This window comes from Pimephales promelas, chromosome 1, assembly GCF_988280905.1.
Source record: "Pimephales promelas chromosome 1, fPimPro1.hap1.1, whole genome shotgun sequence".
NCBI classification, from domain to species: Eukaryota; Metazoa; Chordata; class Actinopteri; order Cypriniformes; family Leuciscidae; genus Pimephales; species Pimephales promelas.
The window spans coordinates 3,299,884-3,326,921 of NC_142769.1; the positions used below are offsets into that span (position 1 = coordinate 3,299,884).

General features: G+C 36.1%; 2 protein-coding genes across 5 annotated transcripts in view; one reads left to right on the forward strand and one right to left on the reverse strand.

Moving 5' to 3' along the window:
- The window catches only part of ano1a (anoctamin 1, calcium activated chloride channel a), a 190,804-nt gene that overhangs the window by 74,071 nt on the left and 89,695 nt on the right, over positions 1 to 27,038 (reverse strand). The gene's annotated exons all lie outside the window — the stretch shown is intronic.
- LOC120492712 (apoptosis regulator BAX) lies at positions 784 to 15,108 on the forward strand. Of its 2 annotated transcripts, XM_039690945.2 has the most exons (7): positions 784 to 1,142; positions 4,123 to 4,171; positions 5,083 to 5,244; positions 5,770 to 5,902; positions 7,865 to 7,969; positions 11,490 to 11,606; positions 14,405 to 15,108. In XM_039690945.2, exons 1-7 carry the CDS (start codon positions 1,076 to 1,078, stop codon positions 14,501 to 14,503), a joined length of 732 nt encoding a protein of 243 aa, XP_039546879.2. In that variant the 5' UTR covers positions 784 to 1,075; the 3' UTR covers positions 14,504 to 15,108. The 2 variants fall into 2 exon arrangements, with proteins under 2 accessions (XP_039546879.2, XP_039546880.2); XM_039690946.2 differs by lacking the exon at positions 11,490 to 11,606 and having other exon boundaries at positions 787 to 1,142.

Here is a 27,038-nt window from a genome sequence, read left to right on the forward strand (position 1 = left end):
ACATCTTAAAGACATCTTCTAAACGTCTATTTCACATCGGACAGGAAACGTCCTAGACGTATGAGCAAACACTCTGAAAATACGTCTTCCAGATGTAAACACACTAGAAGTCTCTGTGATGTAGGCCTACGTGTGCTATGCAATAGGACAGCACACTATTATTCTGCATAATTGTATCTGTAGACCTATATATAATTTTTGTTTGCAGATTTTGTATGCAAATTTAGCTTATATCGTGTGCTCGTTGTCTTGTCCTATTGTATTATGATTTCCCTGATAGCACACGTACATCAAGAGACGTTTATTTGATGTGTTTACATCTATTTTTAGAGGGTTTGCTCATCTGCAATACGTCTATAGGACGTTTTCTGTCCGATGTCAAATAGACGTTTAGAAGATATCTTTTAAGATGTAATGATTTAATGTATGTTAAAATGACATCTTAGATCAGATAGTAGCCTACAGCAAATGCTTTCTAGATGAAGTGATGCAGATGTATGTGTGCTATGTTTGTAATTTTATTATCTTTATTATTATTATTTTCTATGTAGGCCTATGGAAGCTCCACCAAGACATTGAATATCATTCTGATTCTAATAAAACTACCTGTTTATTTTCTGTAAAGATGTCATTCTGTACTTTTTTCTAAACCGAGAAAATAAAAACTTACACAATTGAGTGATTAGACAGAATTGCACCATCTTGATTGATGTGTACAGTGTAACACAATTATAACGGGAAGATGAATGCTTGTGGTTTAATCTTGGCACAAGCTCACATTATAGGCTATTATGACCATCTCCATTTCCGCGTTGTTTCCACGGCTTTAACGCGTTCCTATGGATTGGTGGAGCTCTTCTTAGCCACTTTCTAAAACTTTCATATCATGTTATATCATTCTAATGGTATACACGAAGAGGACATATAACCACAAGCGTCGATAACGCGACTAGATTATGTTGTGTTTTGTTGGAATCTGCGAATTTAGCGGATTCAGACATTGTTAGGCTGCTCTGGCTAGTTAGCAAAGCTATTAACCTAGTTGAGCCGGTCGGTGTTTGCGCCGAATAAAACCATGGCAGATGCCAACAATGGGGAGAGGACAGACGAAAACGAGCCGAAGGGGGCAACGGGTGGTGAAGGTAAGACGACAAGGTACAACTTTTAAACGAATTAGAGTGAGTTTTGAGAACTAGCCAAGCATATTTAGCTCTTTGAACTAGGCGTGACGTCACACTTTTCTTCGACGGTGACTTGACCAGAACTGAAGAAGGCTCTGAATCTTAATAAGGTTAAATACTAGGCTGACTAGGCTATATTCCGTTGATGATTATGGTTATTTTCAGTTTAATGAGTTTATTGTATTTCGTGTTTAGCCTTCTGACGTTTCGTTTCAATTATTATGGAACTTCCTATTTAGATATGTTTTTATTACCATTATGAGCAATTACCACAATGAGCAAGAAACAGCTTGCAGGAAATCGCTTGCATATTAAAATATAATTCATTATGGAACTTCCTCTGATGTCATAGCTACCTAAATAGTGTCTGACGTATAGCCTATGTCGTGGCTTATTGGGGGTTTTCTATCCTGTCAAAATAGAGTATTCGCTTTTCATTTGTGTAGTGACCCTCCTTTTTTTTTTTTTTTTTTTTTTACACCATTACGCAATTCACGTTTTTACCAGGCTTACAGTGAATATAAATCTGATTATCCTCTGCAGAAGTGATAATTAAGCCTGAGTGATGTTAAGAGCAATCCAAGAGGAAATAGGGCCTAGATAAATGCTAAAAAGTAAGGGGCCTAAAATTGAACCCTGATGGACACCAGTAGGATCAGAGACAATCTCAGACCTGAAACCACAAACTGGTAGCGATTTAGAGAGATACAATCTAAACCAAGTGAAAACAGTCTCGGAGACAAAGACGTTTGAGTAAGAGGTTGTGATTTATAGTTCTTTGATTATTATTATTATTATTATTATTATTATTATTATTATATTTTGGTTCTCAAACAGGGGGTCTTAGCAAACATTCAAGATGACTAGATGATCTACATAAATGCAAGACAAAACAAGCATTAAAATAAGCAAAAATATATATTTTAATTAGGGCTGTCACTGTGCAAAGATTAAGCTAATTACGATTAATCGCACCCAAAATAAAAGTTTGTGTTTATTACATAATATAGCGCAAGTCTATTTGATGTTTACATCTGGAAGACGTATGGAGTGTTTGCTCATCTGCAATATGTCTATAGGACGTTTCCTGTCAGATGTCAAATAGACGTTTAGAAGATGTCAGTTTAACATGCATTCTAAATCATTACATCTTAAAAACATCGTCACATTAGATATGAATAGGTAACATAAATGACGTAAATGAAAGCCTAGGCTATATTTTCAATAAAAAAAATGGGTGTTTTCTGACAATTGTTTAACATTTCTATTGTAAAACAGTTGTCAAATAAATATTACGTTTACTTTCGCACTTTTAAAACTGAAGCGCACCTTCTTTGATTTTATTGTCTCAAGCACAATTACAACCCTAAACAGGTTTTTTTTTCAGAGGATATGTATGTATGTGACATGTACAACAATGTAATAGCATGGGACTTTTCCCGCTCACTTTTATCCAGATTGCTTTCGTAGTGTACACGCTCATGTGATCAAATGTGTTCAAACAGCCACAAAAGACCGTCTTCTCTCACTGTACTGATCTAATGTGTGAAGTTGTGAACATCATGGGAAGTGCGCTAGCCAGACAGGACTTAAACTTTGTCGACTGAAGACCCAAGTTTGGTTTAAAGATGTAAAACGTACCAAACACAATGTTCTCTCACTATTCCTAACACACACTCACAGCGTTCGGCTGGTCTTGAGGCGGTCAGAGCAGAAATTAAAGCTGATGCTCTTAATGTTTTTCCGCCGTCTCCGGTCACGTTCATGTAATTTGCACAAGTTTATTTCGTCCATTAGATCGAAAGATCTGATAAAGCCCATACATTTACCCACACATAGACCCTCCCCATGAAGAAATCAGGACAGAAGTGTTGGAAAGTGGACAGAAGAGACGGATTAAAACACCAGGTGTAAACGGGAATGTGTTTCACTCGTCTACTTCTGATCCGATCGACCAAAACACATCTTAATACCAGATGTAAACAGGGCCAAAGAAACTCTAGAAATACTGTTGAGGCATCATAAGCATTTTACCCAAAAATTCATGAAAAGGAGGCATTCGTTCACTCGGTCCAACCAATCAGATTCACATCTCGTACTTAAATGCTATCGATTATTTCAGAATTAAAGGTGAATGATGAATGAAATGCTGTAGTCTCAGAATTAAAGGTGAAGGATGCAGCATAACTCCAGCAGGGGTCACTCATACTTCATTATATGAGTAATAAACAGTTACTTTTTTGCTGAAATACTCACAATACCGATGTAATGATGTCACAGGTGTATGATTGATCAGAATCAAGGACCGGACTATCAGCTTTATTGGTCTTTAGACATTAAATTATAAAGAAATTCTGAAAACATAGATAAATCGATATAAATAAATCAATAAATAATACATAATACTACAGTGCAGTACTATAGCACATTTTAGGAAGATTGATCATATTTTGAGATCTGTGGGATCTAAGATTGAAAACCCCTACGTACTTTTAAAGAAGTCCTTAGTAAACAAAACATCCATTACAACAAATTCACATTCAGACACTTTAATAACATTCAGAAACTAATTAATCAAAGCATAAGGGTCGTTATACCTATAGTATAAAACAGGGCTATTCTCTCTATTAAAATGTATGTTTTAAAGCTATTTGAGATGAGATTTGACCACCAATCTTTTAAACATGTTGACAGGAAGTGAGAATAAACATTAGGCAATTTGGCTACTACACCGCAAACCTTCTCATAAACCTGTGGCACGACCAGCCAGTATCAAAAAAGGAAGTTGAGAGGTCAGGGTTCACCACATTTATGATTCCATCTCACCCCATTATCACACAAAGATTGCTTCCTGTACTTTAACCTTGTTTCCTTTTATCACACTCCAGTTTTATGAAGATTATTGTTCACATGAACTCGATTTAATGTTGTTTATTTGCAGATGTCGTGGATGATGTAATCATGGAGCAGGGTGCTGTTCTGCTAAGAGGGTAAACTCATGAAAATTACATATCAATACAGTCGCCACCAAAAAGTATTCAGGAACCAGATATATTTTTTTACTAGTGGGTGCAGGACACTATAGTTCATTTATGTAAGTGAGGAGAGCAAAAATAAACTGTGACATTATACCCCCCAAAAAATCTTCATACAGTGACTACCAGTAAAATGTATTAAAAATATATGGTATTCACTTTGACCTAAACAAGTTTTGCTGAAGTGTTTTTGCTAGGGCTGTCAAACGATTAATCACGATTAATCACATCCAAAATAAAAGTTTGTGTTTACATAATATATGTGTGTGCGCTGTGTATAATTATTTTATTTATATAAATACAAATACATGCTTGTATATATTTAAGAAATATTTTCACGTATATACAGATTTATATATAATTTATATTATATATAAATATTTTTATAAATAAATAATATTTTTTTTCTTAAACATACATGCATGTGTGTGTTTAATTATACACATATATTATGTAAACACAAACATTTATTTTGGAAACTATATAAAGATTTATATATATTTTATATTATATATAAATATTTTATATATAAATAATTTGTATATAAAAATAATATGTAAACACAAACTTTTATTTTGGGGGCGATTAATAATCACGATTAATCGTTTGAAAGCCCTAATAATTGGTTGAGCTAAATTGTTATTATCTAATCGAACATAATTCATTTATGAGAGTAACAGAAAGATGGACATATATCAACTGATTTCATAACTGAGTTCTTGTCATATTTTATAACCATTTTCTAAACTATAGCGAATAAACTGATAATGTGAGAGGTGTCTGAATACATTTTGCTTTGACTGTATATTATATGGTGATGCATTTGTGTGATGAATGCATCTCTCTCTTTGGTTTGTAACTTGCAGGTATATTGTTGAGCGAGTTACTGTAGATGATCCATCCATGCATGTGAGCCCTGTGGATCTAGGAGGAAGACCCCAGGAGACAGAGGATCCTCATATTAAAGAGGTTGTAGGTCAACTTTTGAAGATAGCCGATGACCTTAACCGGAATGCTGTGCTTCAACAGTATGTTTTTCATTTTATTTCAGCTTATGTGTCTTTTTGTGAATATATGAGGTTTTTGATGGGATTTGGTTGTATTAGCCAGTAACCACTGTTATAGCTTATAGGACAGGCTTTTGAATATTTTGATGGATGACCTTCAAAAGTTAAATTGGGGTTTCTGTCTAATGCAGTGGTTTTTAAAAATGTTTGAAGGTCATCCATCAAAATATATTCAAAAGCCTGTCCTATAAGCTATAACAGTGGTTCCTGGCTAATACAACCAAATGATGTTTATTGTCGTATTAAACATCGCAACAGACATTTATAATGCAGTTTATCTTTTGGCATGTTCTGCTGTAATTATGACAAAGCCATTTGGCCTGCTTTCTTTTATGGGCCACAAAAGAAGAATTTTTTTTAAAATTCGATTTTTTCACGACGATTTTTTCATTTGATTCCTCCATTTATGGTATTTTATTCAAAAAAAGTATGGTAGTAGAGTGTGTGAACCCCATAACATACACTACACTTCTTTTCCCCTCACAGTCTCATCAGCACGGTTCAAGCAAACTGCGCTCAGGACGTCTTCATGACGGTGGCCAGGAGCATCTTTGATGACGGCATCAACTGGGGACGCGTGGTGGCTCTGTTTCACCTCGCGTATAGGCTCATTTACACGGTACAAACTCTCATTTGGCCTTTTATTTCAAAACGGCATTGTGGTGTTCATGATTTATTTTGTTTCCTTTTAAATATATATATATATATTTTTACGTTTTATTTAGCTTTTTTCAAATACAATAACTGACATAAGACACAACATAAAGAAGACAGCAGCAACAACTACAGAACGACAACAACAAAAGAAAGAAGAAAAAAAATTATAATAATAAACGAAAAAGGGAGATACAATGTTAGACAGTTAGGAAATTATCTTTATCTAATCAGGTCATGTGGTACTATATTCATATAATTCAAAAAGGGTTTCCAGATTTTATGAAATAAGGTTACCTTTTAAATATTTTAATTGAAAATGTGAAACAATTAACTGACCATTTGTTCTTCAATCAATGTTTCAATGGCATTGGTATGGCATCAGTGTGTTAATGGCATAACGATTTATTAAAGGGATAATTCACCCAAAAATGAAACTTGGCATCGTTTACTCACCATCAGTGGTGGAGGAAGTACTGAATCTCAGTACTTAAGTAAAAGTACAAATAACCAGATAAATATTTACTTTAGTAAAAGTAGAAGTAACACAATGACAACCATACTTAAGTAAAAAGTAAAAAGTACCTGATTTTAAATGTACTTTAAGTATTAAAAGTAAAAGTACTTGCATAACAATTGATTCTCTTAATGACTATTTTCTAATCATTAATAAAACATTTAATTCTAACTCATTCAACCTAATACTCCTATAATGATGTTCAATAATGATGGAAAAAAAGTGTTCACTATTTCTGAAACAAGCTTGCAATTAGGCAATATAAACCATGCTTATCCTTACTGTATATGTTAATAACTATGGCAGTAAACACGATTAATTTATGGTGTAATTCTGAACCTCTTGGCTTGCCATAATCCTAACCAAACGTATATTACACACGGTGCGTTTCCTATGCACGTAAAAACAAATTTTCGCGTATAAATTGCACGATAAACACACTGCGTGCGAGACGCATTCGGTTGATGTATCTATGGCAACCAAACGTCACTGGCGAGACAAACGTGCAACGAACGGACGGTCAGATTACGTTTTGGCAGGGGAAAAACTGATGAAAATGTAACAGAAGTTGTAGAAATGTAGTGGAGTAGAAAGTAAAATAATTGCGCAAAATGTAACGAAGTAAAAGTAAAAAGTATGCACTATTTATTCTACTTAAGTAAAGTAAAGATTCGTGAAAAATATACTTAAGTAAAGTAACGAAGTAAGTGTTACATTCTACCACTGCTCACCATCATGTCGTTCCAAACCCGTAAGCCTTTGGCAATCTTCAAAACACAAATGAGAGACTTCTGTCCCTCCATTTAAAGTCTATTCTTCCAAAACTCTGACGGTTCAAAGCTTTCATGAAGAGATCGTAAAATAAATGTATATGTATAATCCAAGTCTTTTAAAGAGACATGACTGCTTCATATGAAACGATTTATTCATGGATAAACACTGACCAGTGAATGTGCTTAGAGCACTCAAATCTGGTAAACGGAAGTACAACCGTACTTGTTTGATGTGTCAGAACCAATCAGGTTCATTCTCATGTTACGCATCACGTTTGAGCTTCAGCAAGAACCAATGAGGTTCATTTTCACGCATCAAGCAAGCGTGCTTGAGCTTCCGTGAACCATATTTTAGGGCTCTATGTATGTTCGTTGATCAGTGTATGATAATGAAAGCCTTAATTAAATCCATTCAAGACTTGGATTAAACCACTTGATTAATATGGATATATTTTTGGGTGAATAGACTTTTAAAAATATCTTTATTTCTGATTCAAAGATGAACAAACGTCTTATGGGTTTGGAACAACACGGGAGTGAATAATTGATGACAGAGTTAACTATCCTTTTAAGGATGGCGCTACTTTTTTCCGATAATCCAGATGTCTAAAAACCTGATTACTTTTCATTCCTCTAGGCCCTGACTCAGAACCACTTCGAAATTATCAGGGGGATCATTAGCTGGTTTTTACAGTTTATGAAGGAAAACATTTCTGCCTGGATCAGACAGCAAGGAGGATGGGTAAGTTGCTGTTTTTGTATGTGTTGTCTGGCCACCCATGTGGAGCCACACAGGTCGAGCCAGACATGGGCCACCACACACACACACACACACCCACTCGAGCCAGGAAGTACATGAGACACATCCCGTCTAGGAATACCCAGACACACAAACCCACTGACCCAGAATGGCACACAGCTAGACACCTCTTTATCTTAAAAAAATATATATTTTGCACTTCATCTCTCACACATCAGTAAGATGGGTTCGCATGTGCTCTGCAGAGCCTCCACTGGGCTGGCTGCATTTCCCGGGGCCACTCGAGTTTAATAGCACACATATGATCATAAAGGGGTGCAGGGTTTAGACTTCAAACACTCGGGAGTCAGGGAGCGCACTGTGGCCCTGAGAAACTGCCGTATACTAAACATGTGACTATTTACAGTGCACTAAGCAGCATGAGCCTGAAGAATGCAAACCCAGTGAGGGAGGAGACGTGACGCTTGTGTGCTTGACCTTCATTTTTGGGGATTTGAGGAGGATCAGGCACCTGCTGTTTAGTATTTTAGAGATTGAACTGCTGGGAAATGTGATACCAATATTACAATTCAATCAGTGTAGTAACATATTAATTAGGTGTTCAAACACGAAGTGCTTAAAACCTATTGTATTTGCTAGAAAGAAAAAAAAAAGCCCAAACCGCAAGGGCTGGGAGCTCTGAAACTTTGTCAAATGGTAGGGCCTCAAATTGAGGAGAACCTATCAGAGTATGAGCCCGATTGGCCCATAGGTGGCGCTACAGCAACCAAAAGTACTAAATTGCTCATAACTCCTAGACCGTTTGACTTAGCTTCACTGTAATCCCTGGCTAAAGACGGACAAGATGTATATCTCGGATTTCCATTTGGAGCAAAAAAACAATTGTTATTTCGGTTTTTGTCCAAAACCCACTTTTGCGAACTAGTCCCTCGTTTTTTGCCCAGTCAGGACCAAACCAGTCTAGGCCTATTCTCTGGACTCTCTAGAAAAATAATTATCGCAAAAAAGTAGAAATTTTGCATTTGGTTGGCTGTAACAGGGTCATTTAGATAGTGGTCTGTGGCAAAATTCAGTCAAAAGCCAGTAAATCCCCCCTACAAAGTCACAACTTCACAAAAATCGATGAGCATATGTGTCCTAACATGGTTAGGAAGCATGCAAAGTTTCGTGAGGATCGGATCATAGGTGGCGCTATAATCGTCAAAAAGGTCCAAACCGTAAGGCCTAGAGGCCCTCAAATTGAGGAGAACCTATCAGAGTATGAGCCCGATTGGAACCAAACCAGTCTAGGCCTATTCTTTGGACTCTCTAGATCAGTAATTATTGAAAAAAAAGTCGAAATTTTGCTTTTGATTGGCTATAACAGGGTCGTTTACAAAAGGGGTGGGACAAAATGCACCCAAAATCATATAAATCCTAAAGGAAAACTCAGAATTTCACAAAAATTGATGAGCATATGTCATATGTCACAGTTTCATGGAGATCGGACCATAGGTGGCGCTATAACTGTTAAAAAGCTTTAAAACCATGTATTTCCAATGTTAAATTGCCAGTATTGATTGTAAATGGTGTTTTACATCTATTATGTCGGTGGATAAATGCATGTTAAATAAAATTGAATGCCTTTTGATGATTTTGTGCTTAAAGGCCTGAACTGCTTGAACACCGATAAATGCTGCTCGCAGCTTTAATTATTACTGACATTATTATACTTTGACTATAGTCAGTGGAGGGGTTTTTCGTTCCTTGACACTATGGGTAGCACATTAGGGAACTAAAAATATAATATACTATGTGCAACATGTTATTTTTAAGTATAATCTTATAGCCCTTAGCCTGAAATTTTAACCCTGTCATTTATATGCATCTTTTATGCACAATACCAAATATTAATTCCGCCTGTTTCACACATACTCTGTATGCGGTGTGTATTTATTCCCACACCCATGTTAACTGGTTCTAGCTTGGTTCTAGCGTTCCAGCGTATATATTAAAGGTGCCTTGTGTCAAAAAAAAAAAAATCAAATCATACTCCATATTCCCTACCAGATGGGGGCAGTGCACTCTCACTTCTTCAAACAACACGAGCGAGCGCTGTCTTGCTCTCTCTCCCCCGCGCATATTAATCAAATCAATTTACACGATAGTTAAAGGTAGGAAGACCGCAGTTTCACGTGGAGCTTTTGGAGATTTTTAGAGATTAGAGACTCAATGAACAACATCTGAACACTAAATTATAAAGGCCGTCTCATAGACGCCTGTCTCAAATACAAGCCGGCGCATTTCGACGATATGGGAAAATAAAAGTTTAACGGTATTCGTTTTGTTCATATTACATTTTTATTGTTTTAGTTTGCATTAATTTGACAGATGTTGACCAAGCTAGCGCCATTCAGAGCTGTCAACTCTCACGAATTCACCGCGAGACACGCAATTGACACTTTTCACACGCTCTCACGCCACACATCAATTTTGTCACGCACAGAAAAGGACACGGAGACGACAGACTAGATGGAGCAGGTTAGTTATGATATATATATAAAAAAATCTCAGCTCTCAGATTCCTACGCTATCTCACGACCAATTCGTACGAATTCGTACGAGTGATTCAAAAGTGGCTAATTCGTACTAATTCATACGACTTCACTCGTACGAATTTGTAGGATTTGTCTAAACCCACGTGACGGTTATGTTTAGGGGCGGGGTCAGGGGTAGGTCATTTGTACGAATTCATACGAATTGGCTAATTCATAAAATATGTACTATTTAGCAAAATCGTACTAATTCGTACGAGTGAATTTTACGAGGTGGCTAATTCGTAACAATTCGTACGAATTCCCGTGAGATCGAGTTGCAGATTCTGTCAATTTTCTTACGCAATTCAAACAATAAATACCGTTTTGGCGCTTGTAAATGTTACACGACAGATCCCTAGCGCACGTGAACCGATAATCTCTACTAGCTAATAGTAAAAGAGCACGAACACAGTTGAAAGATACAGTATGCTACAACTAACTTACCAAAATGCATTCCTCATACATAATATCGACCAATCATTATTTGAACTCTTCCCTGAACTGAAATGTAGTAGTGGGCTGTACTTTCCACACGGTTGACATCAGGTTCAAGTACGCTCACAAGCCGTGCGAGTTACTAGTGGTCCGCATACCGCCTCCCATGGTCGAAACTGGTATTACGACACCTGCCGGACCGGGGCTAGTAATTTAGCATGCCAATTCAGGTTGATATCCCTCCAGCACTATAACTGGTCATTTTTTAATGACATCATCAACCTTATTTCTTCTCATCCTTTTGATGCGTGTAGCAAATTTTTTTGGATATTTTAACCTCAATTCTTTCACATGGCACCTTTAAAGTGACAGCACAAGGTTCATGGTCAAAAAGAACACAAATTGACATGAAAATGCACTAATGTCACCATAAATGCATTTAATTAAATTGTACTATATTTTTCACAGTAATTTTCCCCCTTTACTTTAAGCCCGGGTTTAAGCAACCAACAACACGACATAATGGATGGCGCTCGTTTCTTCCTGGAGGTGGAACACAAGTTCTTTGTGAATATTTCTTTTGTAAAGATTTAAATACAAAAGAAAAGGTATGAGAGATGGCTGTTTTTGTCAGTTCTATGTTTTAATTTTAAATGTTTGCGATATTAAGGAAGCATATTGCATTCACCTGAGGAAACAAAAACTACTCTGTTTTTTTTAATTAACGAGTCAATTATCTCAGAATTATGAGATCATTTTTCATGGAATAAAAGTTTTGCTCTGTTTTCTGAATTAACGAGTTAATTATCTCAGAATTACGAGAATTTTTCATGGAAAAAAGTTTTTGCTCTGTTTTTCTGAATTAACGAGTTAATTATCTCAGAATTATGAGAATGTTTCATGGAAAAAAGTTTTTGCTCTGTTTTCTGAATTAACGAGTTAATTATCTCAGAATAACGAGATAAATTTTCATAGAAAAAAGTTTTTGCTCTGTTTTTCTAAATTAACTAGTTAATTATCTCAGAATAACGAGATACATTTTCATGGAAAAAAAGTTTTTGCTCTGTTTTTCTGAATTAACAAGTTAATTATCTCAGAATAACGAGATAAATTTTCATGGAAAAATTTTTTTGCTCTGTTTTTTTGAATTAACGAGTTAATTATCTCAGAATTACCAGATAATGTTTCATGGGAAAAAGTTTTTGCTCTGTTTTTCTAAATTAACGAGTTAATTATCTCAGAATTACGAGATAATGTTTCATGGGAAAAAGTTTTTGCTCTGTTTTTCTGAATTAACAAGTTAATTATCTCAGAATTACCAGATAATGTTTCATGGGAAAAAGTTTTTGCTCTGTTTTTCTAAATTAACTAGTTAATTATCTCAGAATAACGAGATAAATTTTCATGGAAAAAAGTTTTTGCTCTGTTTTACTGAATTAATGAGTTAATTATCTCAGAATTACGAGAATTTTCATGGAAAAAAGTTTTGCTCTGTTTTTCTGAATTAACGAGTTAATTATCTCAGAATTATGAGATCATTTTTCATGGAATAAAAGTTTTTGCTCTGTTTTCTGAGTTAACGAGTTAATTATCTCAGAATAACGAGATTATTTTTCATGGAAAAAAGTTTTTGCTCTGTTTTCTGAATTAACGAGTTAAATATCTCTGAATTACGAGATAATGTTTCATGAAAAAAAATTCACTCAGTTTTTATGAATAAATGAGTTACTCCTAATTTTTGAGAAAATCAAGTCATTAATTCAGAAAAAAACTTTTTTCCCGTGAAAAATTCTCGTAATTTTGAGATAATTAACTCGTTAATTCAGATAAACCGAACAAAATTTTTTTTCTCATGAAAAATGATCTCGTAATTCTGAGATAATTAACAGAGTAGATTTTTTTCTTAAAGTGAATGCAATACGCTTCCGTACAATATTAACATAAGTACGTTAAATGTTTTGCCACTTGCTTGAGCAACTTAAATATATATAAATCTATATAGAAGTAATGCACTGAATAATACTTGTTTTTAAATGTATTCTATCTGAAAAAATGTAGATCTGTAACTAATGTGCACAAATAGAATCGCAATGCTGACAACTTTAAAAAAAAATTATTAATTCTGAAAATAAAAAATAGTGATTTGAAAGGTAAAAAAAATAATGAATAACGGTTGTGTTTGTGGTTCAGCCACATATCAGTTTGTGAAAGCACCATAGCTCGTGCTGCTCCTGTACCACACACACAGCACACACACTGCACATGGAGTATGTGTGAAACAGGCATTAGGCTTGTCAAAACACCAAATTGCTATAAATTGATCCAACAATTAAAGATTTCATAATCCTCAATATCATGAATATCTCCAACCTACAACTCCTGAAAGTATATCCAGCTTTACCTGCATTAATACAGAACACTAACCTAAAGTGATAATTGCTTTATAACAAATCTCAGCTGCTTGATAGCTTATCGTTGCATCATTTATACTATATTATCGGCCAGCGATATATTTTTAAGTTGGATGTTTAATGAAAGTAGTCTACTTTTACCTGTTGAGACATTCCTTCACAAGCACATGTTTGCCTATATATGATGTACCTTTGTAATGCCTAGCATCACAGAAACTACATCACCTTTATTACAATTCCCATCCCTTAATAGAAGTCATCATTCACAAGTGTCACACTCTAATCTCTTTAGCACCTCCATATCCATGCAACAAAGAAATCCTTCATTTGATAGGCATAGTTCACTTTGAAATTCATTTTTGGTATGTTTTATCTTACCTCAAGGGCATCCAAGATGTAGTGTCTTTGTTTCCGCAGTTTTGATATTTTTAGGTCAAACCGTTCTAGTCTGTCAGTCATATAATGGAGGTCTATGGTCACCACCTCAAAGAGCATGCACAGAGAAGTCCAAATTAAACATGATTTAATGACTCGTAAATGTAAGTACACATTGATGGCCTAAGACACGAAACGAGCGGTTTGTGTGAGAAAACGAACAGTATTTATATCGTTTTTAGTATTTAAAGCGCCCGCGCCCTCAGATCACTTGGACGTGGCTGTGATTACAAGAGGTAAAAACGATATAAATACTGTTCGTTTTCTCACACAAACCGCTCGTTTCGTGTCTCAGGCCATCAATGTGTACTTACATTTACGAGTCATTAAATCATGTTTAATTTGGACTTGTCTGTGCATGCTCTTTAAGGTGGTGACCATAGACCTCCATTACATGACTGATAGAGATGAACGGTTTGACCTAAAAATATCAAAATTGAAAATACTGCGGAAACAAAGACACCTAAAACATAAAACATACCAAAAATTAATTCCAATCCCTTTAAAGGTCTTGTTCATATGCAGTGTGTGTCTAATGCTTTCTCTGGCCTGTGTTGCAGGAGGGCATTTTCCGCAGCGTGTCAAGATGGCGCACCGTGTCGTGCATCGCTGCGGTGGCGTTCATTGTAGCTGCTGTTTACTGGAAAAGAACTCGCTAAGATAAAAATGAAGGTCTCGTGCCAGCTTCTTAATTCTCACAAATGTGGAAACTCGTATCAAAAGCAATACAATGTCTAACTGGTGCAATCAAGTGGACCAATCATGCTTCATGTTGCCTTGCTACGGTTAAAAACTTAAACGGCAACAGCCACTTCGACAGGCACTGTAGCCTTTTATTGTGATTATGTTTTTTTTTATTCTAAGTCTATTTTTTTTCTATTTCAATTGAGTCAAGGAACATCTTTGACTTTGATTTATTTATTTAAAGGGATGTGTTTGCTCTACTTAAAGGTTTTTAAGACACTGCACTTTTTCTCCACCAGTGCCTTTTTACTTTTCTGGCTCAGGTATCCAATTTTTTTAATGTGCCACAAAACATACCAGCCCTACCTCAGATCAGAACATATGAACCAACTGTTTACCAAATCATTGCTTTTCTAAGTATATCATTAGGAGTACAGGGCTGAAAAACAGGCATAGTTAAATGCTTCTAAACCTTTTTATGTGATCTAAATGATTTAAAGGTTTAGTGTTTTATTGTTAAATACAGTTAATGTGGACAATTCTAGCACACCTTGAAATAAATATGATGATGAATTACTGAGATGTCTATGTATATTTATTTCCTATATATATATATATATATATATATATATATATATATATATATATATACTCGTAAATGTTGGGGAAAAAAAATGGTTTGGTATAGAGAAACAATACAAAGTGCATTTCCAGTAAGGAATATATATATATATATATATATATATATATATATATATATATATATATATTCCTTACTGGAAATGCACTTTGTATTGTTTCTCTATACCAAACCCTTTTTTTTTTTCCAAACATTTACCATGAGAATGCTGTGGTGTTCTTTGAAATATATTCAGTACTATGTTATCAAACATGTTTAAATGAGACTATCATTTTACCCTAAAAACCATATTCTGGACAAATGTGGGCAAAATAGTTTTAAATTATTTTTAAAAAATACTTCCCTTGATCTGAGCGGTAAAAGACTTGGCTACTTTCCCTAAGTTTGCCTCCTGAACACACACATTTTTTTTTTGACCCAATTCTACAATGTTTTTAAGTGGGTGAAAAAAAACCTCCTTAATCTTGTATTTTGGGTCAAAAATGGGCACCCATAGAAATGAATGGGAAAAACTGTAATTTAGAGCATTCTAAAATAAGCCAAAATAAGACAGCAAAGTCACTTCATCTTTAGGTTTTAGCTCTAAGAACTAATTGGAATATTTTAATGTAATTAAAAAAAATAAAAATAAGCATAATTTACATAGAAAATATGGTACTTTTTGAAGTAAATAAATTCAAAAATACCCCCAAAATAAAAAAAAAAAACACCATAAATGGATAGACAAAACTTTATCGAAGACAGTGATATAATATTTATAATAAATAAAAATTAGGATCACACCTGAGTCCTCTGTGCCCACATTTGTCCACAATTACAGGATTAAGGGCTATAAAGTGAATACGGTTTGAGGGTTAAAATGACAAAGGGACAGCAACAAAAATTTACATGAAAACAAACAATAAAAATAAACACTAATTCACAATATTAATAAAAGTAGTGTCACAGTACTCTTATATGACCACTAAAGAGTTTGGCTGTGTCTCAAATCACACGTTGTCTTGAGTAGGTGCTTTTTTTTTTTTTTTTAATAAGTAATTACTTCGAGCACTAAAAAAAAATGTTCTGTATAGTATGAATGTAATCTGGGTTCAGCATATATGTGACCTACCATCGCCAGTTTTACTAACTAGAAAACATTCTTCAGCTTCACTACCATTCACAAAACCTCTCCTGTGGGCTCATGGGATAGTAAAGTGCTCATCATATGCACACTTCACACTTCATCTGGGTACTTTACACTTTAATGAGTGCTGTGAATTCAGACTTATGCTACGTGATGTTTTTCGTCTACTATATAGTAGGGAAGTATGTGATTTTGAATGCAGCCAATGTTCTCAGCAGCACAGCTCAACAACAAATGAATCGCATTTTTGAGGACCTAAATATGCACAAAGAGTCACGAAAATTTGCACATGCGTCAGAACTGGTGAAAATTTACATCTGATATGCGTTTCAGAATTGGGCAGGGCAAAATGGCTCGATAGCGCCTCCTATAGGGGAGAGCGGGGCACAACGTAACACTTTTTGACCTTGTTAATTTGTGTAAATCTACTACACAAATTAACTCGGGTTTAGCGAATATTTTTTTCCCCACATAAATTTACCACATGTCTAGTACAATTATGTGGTTTTGTTTTATTAACACAGTGTATACTTTTTTCTTGATTTACCCTGAAAGAATTGAAGTGAAATGTGACAACATGCCCCATAGGTGGGGTACATTGTAACATCTGATCTAATAAAAAAATATACAAGTCAAACCAAAATATTTTCTGAAGAAAATACAATTATTAACTTTTTCATATAAAATACTGGCATTTTTTAATAATTAAAAATATACTAATTTCTGAGTCTGACAACAAACCCACCGGAAACATCAGGCTCAAACTGTGAAAACATGGTTATGAGGAATGAAGAATCATTTTCACACATGAGTCCAGAGCTTAAACTCACTGAAAGTCTTTGAGATGTGCTGGACGAGACTTTACAGAGTGATGGACTCTTGCATTGACAATACAAGATCTTCAACTGAATAACATCAGAATATTTATTTTAAAGTCTGGTCCATTTTTAAGCTTATTTTGGCCAAGAACCAACACTTGAAAGGAGGGGATTGTTCAAGAGATTGTCAAACAACATGTAATTATTTGGGTTTTTACATGCCATTTCAGGGGAAATGCATCTGAAAAAAAGTTGATGATAAACATTTATGGAAAAATAATCATCCAAATAATGCAGCAGTCCATAATCTGCTGTACAGTAAACACGGAGAAAACTAGCGGAAATATCGGTGTACTTTCTGCCTTTCCAAAAGTAACGAGTAATATTTTTTTCAGACAAAAAAAGTGGAATAATCAGATGGATTGTTTGCTACTATAAACAAAATTATGGATTTAGTCGTTATTTTTGTTTGTTTTTGCGCACAAAAAGTATTCTCGTCGTTTGATAGTTAAAATTGAGCCACTGTAGTCAGTTGGATTATTTTAACGATGTATTTGATGACTTTTCGATGCCAGCAATAGTCATTCCCTCAAGAAGCCTATGGACTAGTATGCAGGAGCGATCTTAATATCTTAAATATCTTAATTTGTGTTGGCGAAAACGAACGAAGGTCTTACAGGGTTGGAACAACATGAGGGTGAGTAAATACTGACAGAATTTTCATTTTTGGGTGAACTAACCCTTTAAACTTCCAGATGTTAGAAGCTAATCACATTAGAGCGTTTCATCAAGCTTGCCATTATTGTGTGCCATCTATGTTTGAGACTATGTTGAGATCACATGATTATTCTAAACTTTGGCTGCAGAATAAATAAATCATAAGTGACATAATAATCAAGTGCAATGGTCACCAAAACCTTTAGGTACAATAGGTGTCAGTATAAAGTCCAAGGTCACTGTCATATCCGCCAGTGAAATAAACACGAAAAGTTACTAAGTGCAGTTTCAAGTCAATAAAAGTTGTCGTGAACAACTTTGAAGTTGCTCAACTCATTAGCACTGACTCATTTGTTTATAGTTGGATTTGAAATAATCCACAATAGCAGCCAGGTTAACTTGAACAGAGCTGACCTGGTGCTAAATAAGTGTAAAAGATGATGCATTGCACAGCGGGCCCTGCATATGAGGTCGCAGTGTGTACAACTGTGTGTGGGTGGAGAGAAAGACGCACCAGGCCATGTGGTTTGGTGGTTTGTCGAGATGGGTTCCCTGCGCCGTGGAGATCCACAGCTGGGGTTCCTCAGTCTCCCCTTCGCTTTTCCCAGTAGGCGCTCCTTTGCGTCAGAGATGGTCCATGGGGATCCTGCTCCATAAGGACAGTGACAACCACAGAGGTCGCTCTCGACAGGGGCCTTACACTGAGTCATTGCTAAGTGTAACCTTTGACCAACGTCTAGCGCTTCACCCAAACAATAGAAAGGTTACTGCTCAAAGTAATTCCCTCCACTGAGACCTGACCGTAACAAATCATGACAGTTTCCTCAAGGAAATAACTACGTAACACTACTGACTAGAGACGCAGGGGCTTGCGCTGGCTTGTTTGAGAAGTCTCTTTATGTGATTATATCTCATGATTTATAAATGCTTTTTAAATATGATTCTTTACCAAACGTTATTATTCGTATTCGCCGCATTAACCAACAGAAATCAACCTATGTGTGATCTGTGGTTCATCCATACCAACAGGCAATGGACCTTTTGCACAAGACATGTGACCACGCCTTTTGACCAAAGAAGATAAGAAATAGCAGTAATGTTAGAATTTAGGTGCGGTCACAATAATCGTTATTCAACAAATTTCCCTGGCAATATCCAATTATTTCAAGGGGAATCCATGTAGAAGGCAGATTCTTACAAATTGACCTTAAAACTGCTTGGTTTGAAAGTGAAGCTGTGCTTCATACAGTACATCGATAGACTATCGACAGCGGACAACGGACCTTTCCTGAAGTCCAATCCTGCTCCTAAAGTCCCAACATCCGGCAGCGTTTATCTCCAACCTCACCAAACACACTATCCTGGAAGTTTCTAGCAATCCTGATGACCTTGATTAGCTGGTTCACGGGTGTTTAAAGAGCTGTTTAATACATTAAATAAAAAATTTTAAGAAAAAAGAGAATGTATTCGAACTATATCCATTAAGGGCCTGTTTACACGAGAACGCTCGCGGGTGAAAACGTAAAAATATTTTTTCGGATGTGCCTTTCGTTAACACGGCGACAGCGTTTTTGGGGCTTAAAAACGCAAAAAAACGAAACCACCCTCCAGAGTGGAAATCTTAAAAACGCTCCACCGCCGCATTCCCGTGTAAAGGGTAAAAACGGGCAAAAAAGGGCAAAAATCTGCTTGACAGTGAAGGTTGTACGCAAGCGCGCGGACTTGGTGTTGTGTGGCAGTGCTTCACATCGCCAGTGGTGGAGGAAGTACTGAATCTCAGTACTTAAGTAAAAGTACAAATAAGCAGATAAATATTTACTTTAGTAAAAGTAGAAGTAACACAATGACAACTATACTTAAGTAAAAAGTAAAAAGTACCTGATTTTAAATGTACTTTAACTCTTAAAAGTAAAAGTACTTGCATAACAATTTATTCTCTTAATGTCTATTTTTCTAATGATTAATAAAACATTTAATTCTAACGAATTCAACTTAATACTCCTATAATGATGTTCAATAATGATGGAAAAAAAATTCTGAAACAAGCTTGCAATTAGGCAATATAGCTACACATCATGCTTATTACTATATGTTAATAACTATGTTTGGCAGTAAACGCGATTCATATATGGTGTAATTCTGAACCTCTTGGCTTGCCATAATCCTAACCAAACGTATATTACACACGGTGCGTTTCCTATGCACATAAAATCAAATTTTCGCGTTTAAATTGAACGATAAACACACTGCGTGCGAGACGCATTTAGTGTGACCGGGTTTATGTATCTATGGCAACCAAACGTCACTAGTGAGACAAACGTGCAACGAACGGACGGTCAGATTACGTTTTGGCAGGGGAAAAACTGATCAGAAAATGTAATGAAAAGTAACAGAAGTTGTAGAAATGTAGTGGAGTAGAAAGTATAATAATTTCTGAAAAATGTAACGAAAGTAAAAGTAAAAAGTATGCACTATTTATTTTACTTAAGTAAAGTAAAGATACGTGAAAAATGTACTTAAGTAAAGTAACAAAGTATTTGTACTTCGTTACATTCCACCACTGCACATCGCCACCTAGCCGCCTGGAGTGCATACTACATTGAATTTCACACACTTTTGCGTCACCATATGCACGTGGATTTCCCAACCATAACCCTCGTCTAAACGCAGAATAAAAGTGATAACGCAACGCCACTTTTGTGTTTTCTCTTCAGAATCGTTTCTGTGTAAACATAGCCTAAATGATCCCATGATGGGAACCTCTAAAAGGTTGTATAGGAAGCTCCTGAAAGAACTTCAAAAGGCCCTTTCACACTGAGTCTGAAAATTTCGTATGCGTTTTTTCGTATTCGTAAGTCGGTGGCTCTGAATTGTCAAAACACCATTCGAACTGCTTGCTACAGATGCGAAAAATGCAGAAAATCGAAACCCGATTCAATGTTTTTTTTTAATGACGGATGAAGGTTTCGGAGGCAGTGTACAAGCGTGATTGACAAACCTTGAGGTCGTATTTATTTTTTAATGTGCGAAAATTAGCCTCTTTTCTCTTATTTTGTGTACATGGACACGGTGTTGTATTGTACAACATTTATAATTTTTTGCGTCCATAGTTCTCCTTCAACTAAAAGTACTACCACTCGGTGAGTTGCACAGTTTTGAAAATGAACGTTAAGGGTTGTTTTAAGGACATGTTTGTGCATGCCCATAGACAGCCAGTCTAACGCAGTCACAGGCGATTCTAAAAAAGTCAAAAAGTCGAGACAGGACCCATTGTCAAAATTTCTAAGTCCACCACTCTATTTCATTCAAAACAGACTACAAAATAGACTCAAGGTGTTAAATACCGGAATTATCCTTTAAAATTAGAGGGAAATGATACGATATTATATGATAGGCCTATGATTAAGAACGGTGTAGAAGCTCCTAACCCTTGTTTTAAGCCTAAAGTTGACATTAACTGTAAACTGATTAGTTGATTGGAATGTCTTTCCAGATTTAACAAGAACGTTGATTCAGGAACGTGTCCTACTTGTTGAAATCACGTTCACATCTGAAGCTTTCAGCCCTGACTGAATGCAGACATGTTACGGAAAACACAATCTACACGTGCATAAAATACTACTGATCAACCAGGTGGATTTGCTCAAGAGGGACTCCTCTAATTCCACACGTACTCAAACACACACACACATTGCATAATCGGAATCATTATTTCCAGATATGTGTTTCTGCATGATAGCAGCCACCTGTTCATCCATCTGAAGCAAGAGCTCAGGTGCAGGCCTCATTTGAACAGCTGTGTGTGCCGGAGATACACCAGTGACCTGTGTTCACCTGTGACCGTCTGTACTCACCGCACGTGAGTATTAGCCCGACCTCTCCAGCCGTGACCTTCCATGCCAGAACAGAGATGGCTCGGTACAATCATAAAAAACAATGTGTTTGCCAAATGAGGACTGATTCGAATTCAACCACAAGCAAATTGGATTCAGATTTTTTGTCTCCTCTTACACTCTTGAAATGCTGGGTTGTTTTAACCCAACTTTGGGTGAAATATGGACAAACCCAAACGTTGGGTTAAAAATGTAATGGCTGGCTGGGTTTGTCCATATTTCACCCAAAGTTGGGTTAAAACAACGAGTGTACCTCTGAAGACTTTTGATAGCTACTTTTGACTATAGCCACACTTAAATGCTGTGTTGTATTGACGCACTGAATTATGAACATCTTTGAAATTAAAAATGCAACCAGGATGAGTTATCAAGGCAGTTTTGTAATCATGCACTCTAAAAAATGCTGGGTTGTTTCGAACCAAATTTGGGTCAAATATGGACTAACCCCAAATGTTGGGTTAAAAAAAATTTACAGTTGAAAGTTAGAAATAACATTTTTAACCCAACATTTGGGTTTGTCCATATTTGACCCAAATCTGGGTTGAAACAACTCAGTATTGTGTGTTCTTACACCATAAGATCAAAACTAGAGTGACTTTTTTTACCCAGCTGTTTACTGCGTCTAGCCTCTGAAACCCTCCAGCTGATCACACAAGGTTTATAGCTGGCAAACGTTCATAACGACACGTGAAATCTGAGTTCTGAAAACTTTGGTCATTGTCCTGCATGAGATGTGGTGTGTAATGGTGTGTAGGAGTCTTAACAGCTGAGCTAACACACACACACCGGCCTGGAGCGCTTCAGAAGCCTGGCGTCATTGGGTTCAAAGCCTCTATGTTGGATTCTAGGAAGCATTGACGACATTTCTGAAAAGCACTGTTATAGCACGATGATATTTCTGTATGCATGCCCCAACTGTCACTATAAAATGTTGACATATAATAATATGGATTGGGAAACTGACATTTTGACTGATGGACTTTGAGGAAATGGCACAAAAATTGCAGTAAATATACAAACAACACATCTAATGTTTTATCTTTTTGTCAATAATGATATGTTAATCTCTACCCGAATTGGAAACTTTGGTTCCATCAAAAACTCTCTAACTAAAAAAAACGTACACCATGCGAATCTGAGTCTGGAGGAAACGGTTTACTGGTTCCCTCAGTCGGACGCAGAGACGATTTAGGATGAACATGCCGTTTCCAATATGCATCAGGAAATTAAAACTGTAGGAGGAGTTTGTTAAAGTACGAGGCCTGAAAATGGCAAAAACTGCACAAAAAATTGGAGAGGAAGGTCAAAATGGTTTAGGGATACGCTCTAAGAGACTTTTTTGTAGGTCTTGAGTCATTACTTGCATGCACCGAATTTCGTACACGTACGTGAAACGTAGCGGGAGTCGCACTCCATTCAACCTTTAGGGGAGCGCGGGGCTAGTTGTTTTTAATACTTACACACATGCTAGCATGACAAAACTTGGGGTATTTAGTTGCCATTTCAACACTATACAGAGAAAAAAAATTGCGCCAAAATTCCGAAATCTTTGTAAGATAGGCTATCACTGAACATTTATTTAACCAGAGCAAAAGTACATTTCTTACTTCAGGTAATTTTTCATCTCTATTTTGTATTATTTTAATCTCCAATCTGATACAGTTCTTTAAAGATTCACTAACTAGCAGAAGACACTAGCAGGGCTGTTGGGGCATGTTGTCACACTGCGTTACAATATTAGAAATATGCTATTACATTGCATACTTTTATGAATTCTATTGAGAAAACATGATAAACATGTAAATAAAGACTGAGAGTCAATGTTCAGAAATTATTAATTATTATTTTGTTTTGAACTATGCTGTTGACATTGTCATCCTGGAATATGGCCATATGAAAAATGAAAATCTACACATTCCATCAGAAAAACTGTTGCCAAACATACACTCACCTAAAGGATTATTAGGAGCACCATACTAATACTGTGTTTGACCCCCTTTCACCTTAATTCTACGTGGCATTGATTCAACAAGGTGCTGAAAGCATTCTTTAGAAATGTTGGCCCATATTGATAGGATAGCATCTTGCAGTTGATGGAGATTTGTGGGATGCACATCCAGGGCACGAAGCTCCCGTTCCACCACATCCCAAAGATGCTCTATTGGGTTGAGATCTGGTGACTGTGGGGGCCATTTTAGTACAGTCAACTCATTGTCATGTTCAAGAAACCAATTTGAAATGATTCAAGCTTTGTGACATGGTGCATTATCCTGCTGGAAGTAGCCATCAGAGGATGGTGGCCATAAAGGGATGGACATGGTCAGAAACAATCCTCAGGTAGGCCGTGGCATTTAAACGATGCCCAATTGGCACTAAGGGGCCTAAAGTGTGCCAAGAAAACATCCCCCACACCATTACACCACCACCACCAGCCTGCACAGTGGTAACAAGGCATGATGGATCCATGTTCTCATTCTGTTTACGCCAAATTCTGACTCTACCATCTGAATGTCTCAACAGAAATCGAGACTCATCATTTTTCAGTCTTCAACTGTCCAATTTTAATGAGCTCTTGCAAATTGTAACCTCTTTTTCCTATTTGTAGTGGAGATGAGTGGTACCCGGTGGGGTCTTCTGCTGTTGTAGCCCATCCGCCTCAAGGTTGTGCGTGTTGTGGCTTCACAACGGTTGTAACGAGTGGTTATTTCAGCAAAGTTGCTCTTCTATCAGCTTGAATCAGTCGGCCCATTCTCCTCTGAAGGCATTTTGGCCCACAGGACTGCCGCATACTGGATGTTTTACCCTTTTCACACCATTCTTTGTAAACCCTAGAAATGGTTGTGCGTGAAAATCCCAGTAACTGAGCAGATTGTGAAATACTCTTGAGACCAACAACCATGCCACGCTCAAAATGGCTTAAATCCCCTTTCTTTCCCATTCTGACATTCAGTTTGGAGTTCAGGAGATTGTCTCGACCAGGACCACACCCCTAGATGCACTGAAGCAACTGCCATGTGATTGGCTGATTAGATAATTGTGAAATTGAGAAATTGAACAGGTGATCCTAATAATTCTTTAGGTGAGTGCATAACATGCTAGAAACATAATATTCACTACAATAGTCATCCAATCACAGACTCTTAAGCACTTTGACTTTTTTGGTTTGGCAGTGTATATTCACATTATAACTTTTGAATCATCCACATACTGCAACTACTCAGGTTGTACAGGGCAGAGAGCATTTGAGTGCTGGCCAACTTCAGAGAGGAGCGCTCTAGTTTTTATGACACCAGAATGACCTGGAAAACCAGCACGCGGTCTGAAAACAAACAGGGAAAAACTGAGATGACCCTTTGGCAACAACATCTAATGTCACACAGGGTGGCAAAGGGAGACATTCTCTTATATAAGACTTTTATATTTAATTCATATAAGCTAAAGGAACCGTGACGCACTTGACGATTGGGGTGACGTCATTGCTGACAACAGAGCGCTGCTGAAAAGCCCTCGAGATATATCTAGATATATACATTTTGCCATGAAACAGCAGACAGATGCCTATATTTAAGCCAGTATGACGTGATTTAACCAAGCAGAACATATCTTTGTTGAAACTATATTCTTATCAAACTATATGAAGCAATACATATTGGTCACTGTGATTTTGTCAAGTAAGTCATGTTCCTTTAGGGAAATGATAGAACAACACTGAACCATTTAAGGGATAGTTCACTTTGAAATGAACTTTTGGTATGTTTTATCTTACCTCAAGGGCATCCAAGATGTAGGTGTCTTTGTTTTTCACAGTATTTTCCATTTTTTTTATATTTTTAAGTCAAACCGTTGTTGTCTATCAGTCATATAATGGATGTCTATGGTCACCACCTCAAAGAGCATGCACAGAGAAGTCCAAATTAAACATGATTTAATGACTCATAAATGTAGGCCAAGTACACATTGATGGCCTAAGATACGAAAAGAGCGGTTTGTGTGAGAAAACAAGTATTTATATCGTTTTTACCTCACCTAAAACATCCCAAAAATTAATTTCAAAGTGAACTATGCCTTTAACCCTGGTTGCAACTTGTAAGCCTAAACTTGACATAAATTGTTACATTTTTTCCTTTAAATCTGCTTGTTAATTACAATGTTGATCCAGTAACATGTTGTACTTGGTGAAATCATGTTAAAAAAAAATATATATATATATATATATATATATATATATATAAAAATCGAGCTTACATTCAGTTTGTATTGCAAGCGATTTAATGATCGAAGACAAATATGTTGGTATTCTTAACATGATAGTTCCTGCTCAAGCATAATTTACAACCAAACAAAAATGCATTGTATCCAACGCATATGATTTCTTCTATGGCTTCTTGTGCGTCACTTAGCCACAGATTTATCTGCAACTTTATCTGCAACCTTTGAAATCCAAATTATCTTTCATTTTCAATGTGCAGCATGTTGAAAAACAAGAAAACAGAATCAAAATGATCTATGTTGACTGCAATGAATTGGGTTTCTCAGAACAACCCCCAGCCTTCTCAGGTAAATATAAGAGTATCATGAATGTAACCAATCAAAAATGTACTTTTTAAATTGATAAGATCAATCATTAACATAATAGTCTCAAATCAAAATATAACTTTTACAAATAATTACTTCCTCTAACCATAACATCTGAACAACAGTTCGGACTATGTGCTCTAATATTATAATGTAAACTCATATAATTTCCATATTAACCATACAACACTACCGAGTCTATTTAAAGTCGGTCTACACAGCTTCACATCAAGTGATCCACTCTCAGTGCCTCCAAATGAAAGCCCACTAGATGTCACCATCCGCCAATGTTCTCAGCGAAATGATCACTGGACAACCGGTTATTGGTGGAAAAACTGGGTTCAGAGATCAGATCCTTTCCTCAAGATCAAACCAAAGAGTTAAGCCTAAAGCAAAGATTGAAAACCTGTGAAGTTTAAAATGCCATTTGTTTTTATCATGAAATCACCGCCTGAACTAATAAGGACAATGACCTTTATTGGCAAAAATGAGAATATATTTTAACATCAAAACTATTTGACAAGTTAGTGATGCATTCTGCAACAGTTATCTAGTAGAACAGAATTCATCTACTTATTATATTAAACAATATACTGTAAAAATGAATACAAATGGTAAATCTAATCAATAACATTGAGGCAAGAGATTACAATAAATATTAATAATTAAATTTAACAAATTAGAATTGAGAAATAACTAACCACATGAATTACTTAAATCTTAACCATTTAAAATGAATAG

Excerpts from the sequence above, each read along its gene's own strand:
- LOC120492712 (XM_039690945.2), top strand. The coding sequence starts at position 1,076 with ATGGCAGATGCCAACAATGGGGAGAGGACAGACGAAAACGAGCCGAAG. Across the intron at positions 5,903-7,864 it reads CGTATAGGCTCATTTACACG|GCCCTGACTCAGAACCACTT; the intron begins GTACAAACTCTC and ends TCATTCCTCTAG. Across the intron at positions 11,607-14,404 it reads ATTTAAATACAAAAGAAAAG|GAGGGCATTTTCCGCAGCGT; the intron begins GTATGAGAGATG and ends CCTGTGTTGCAG.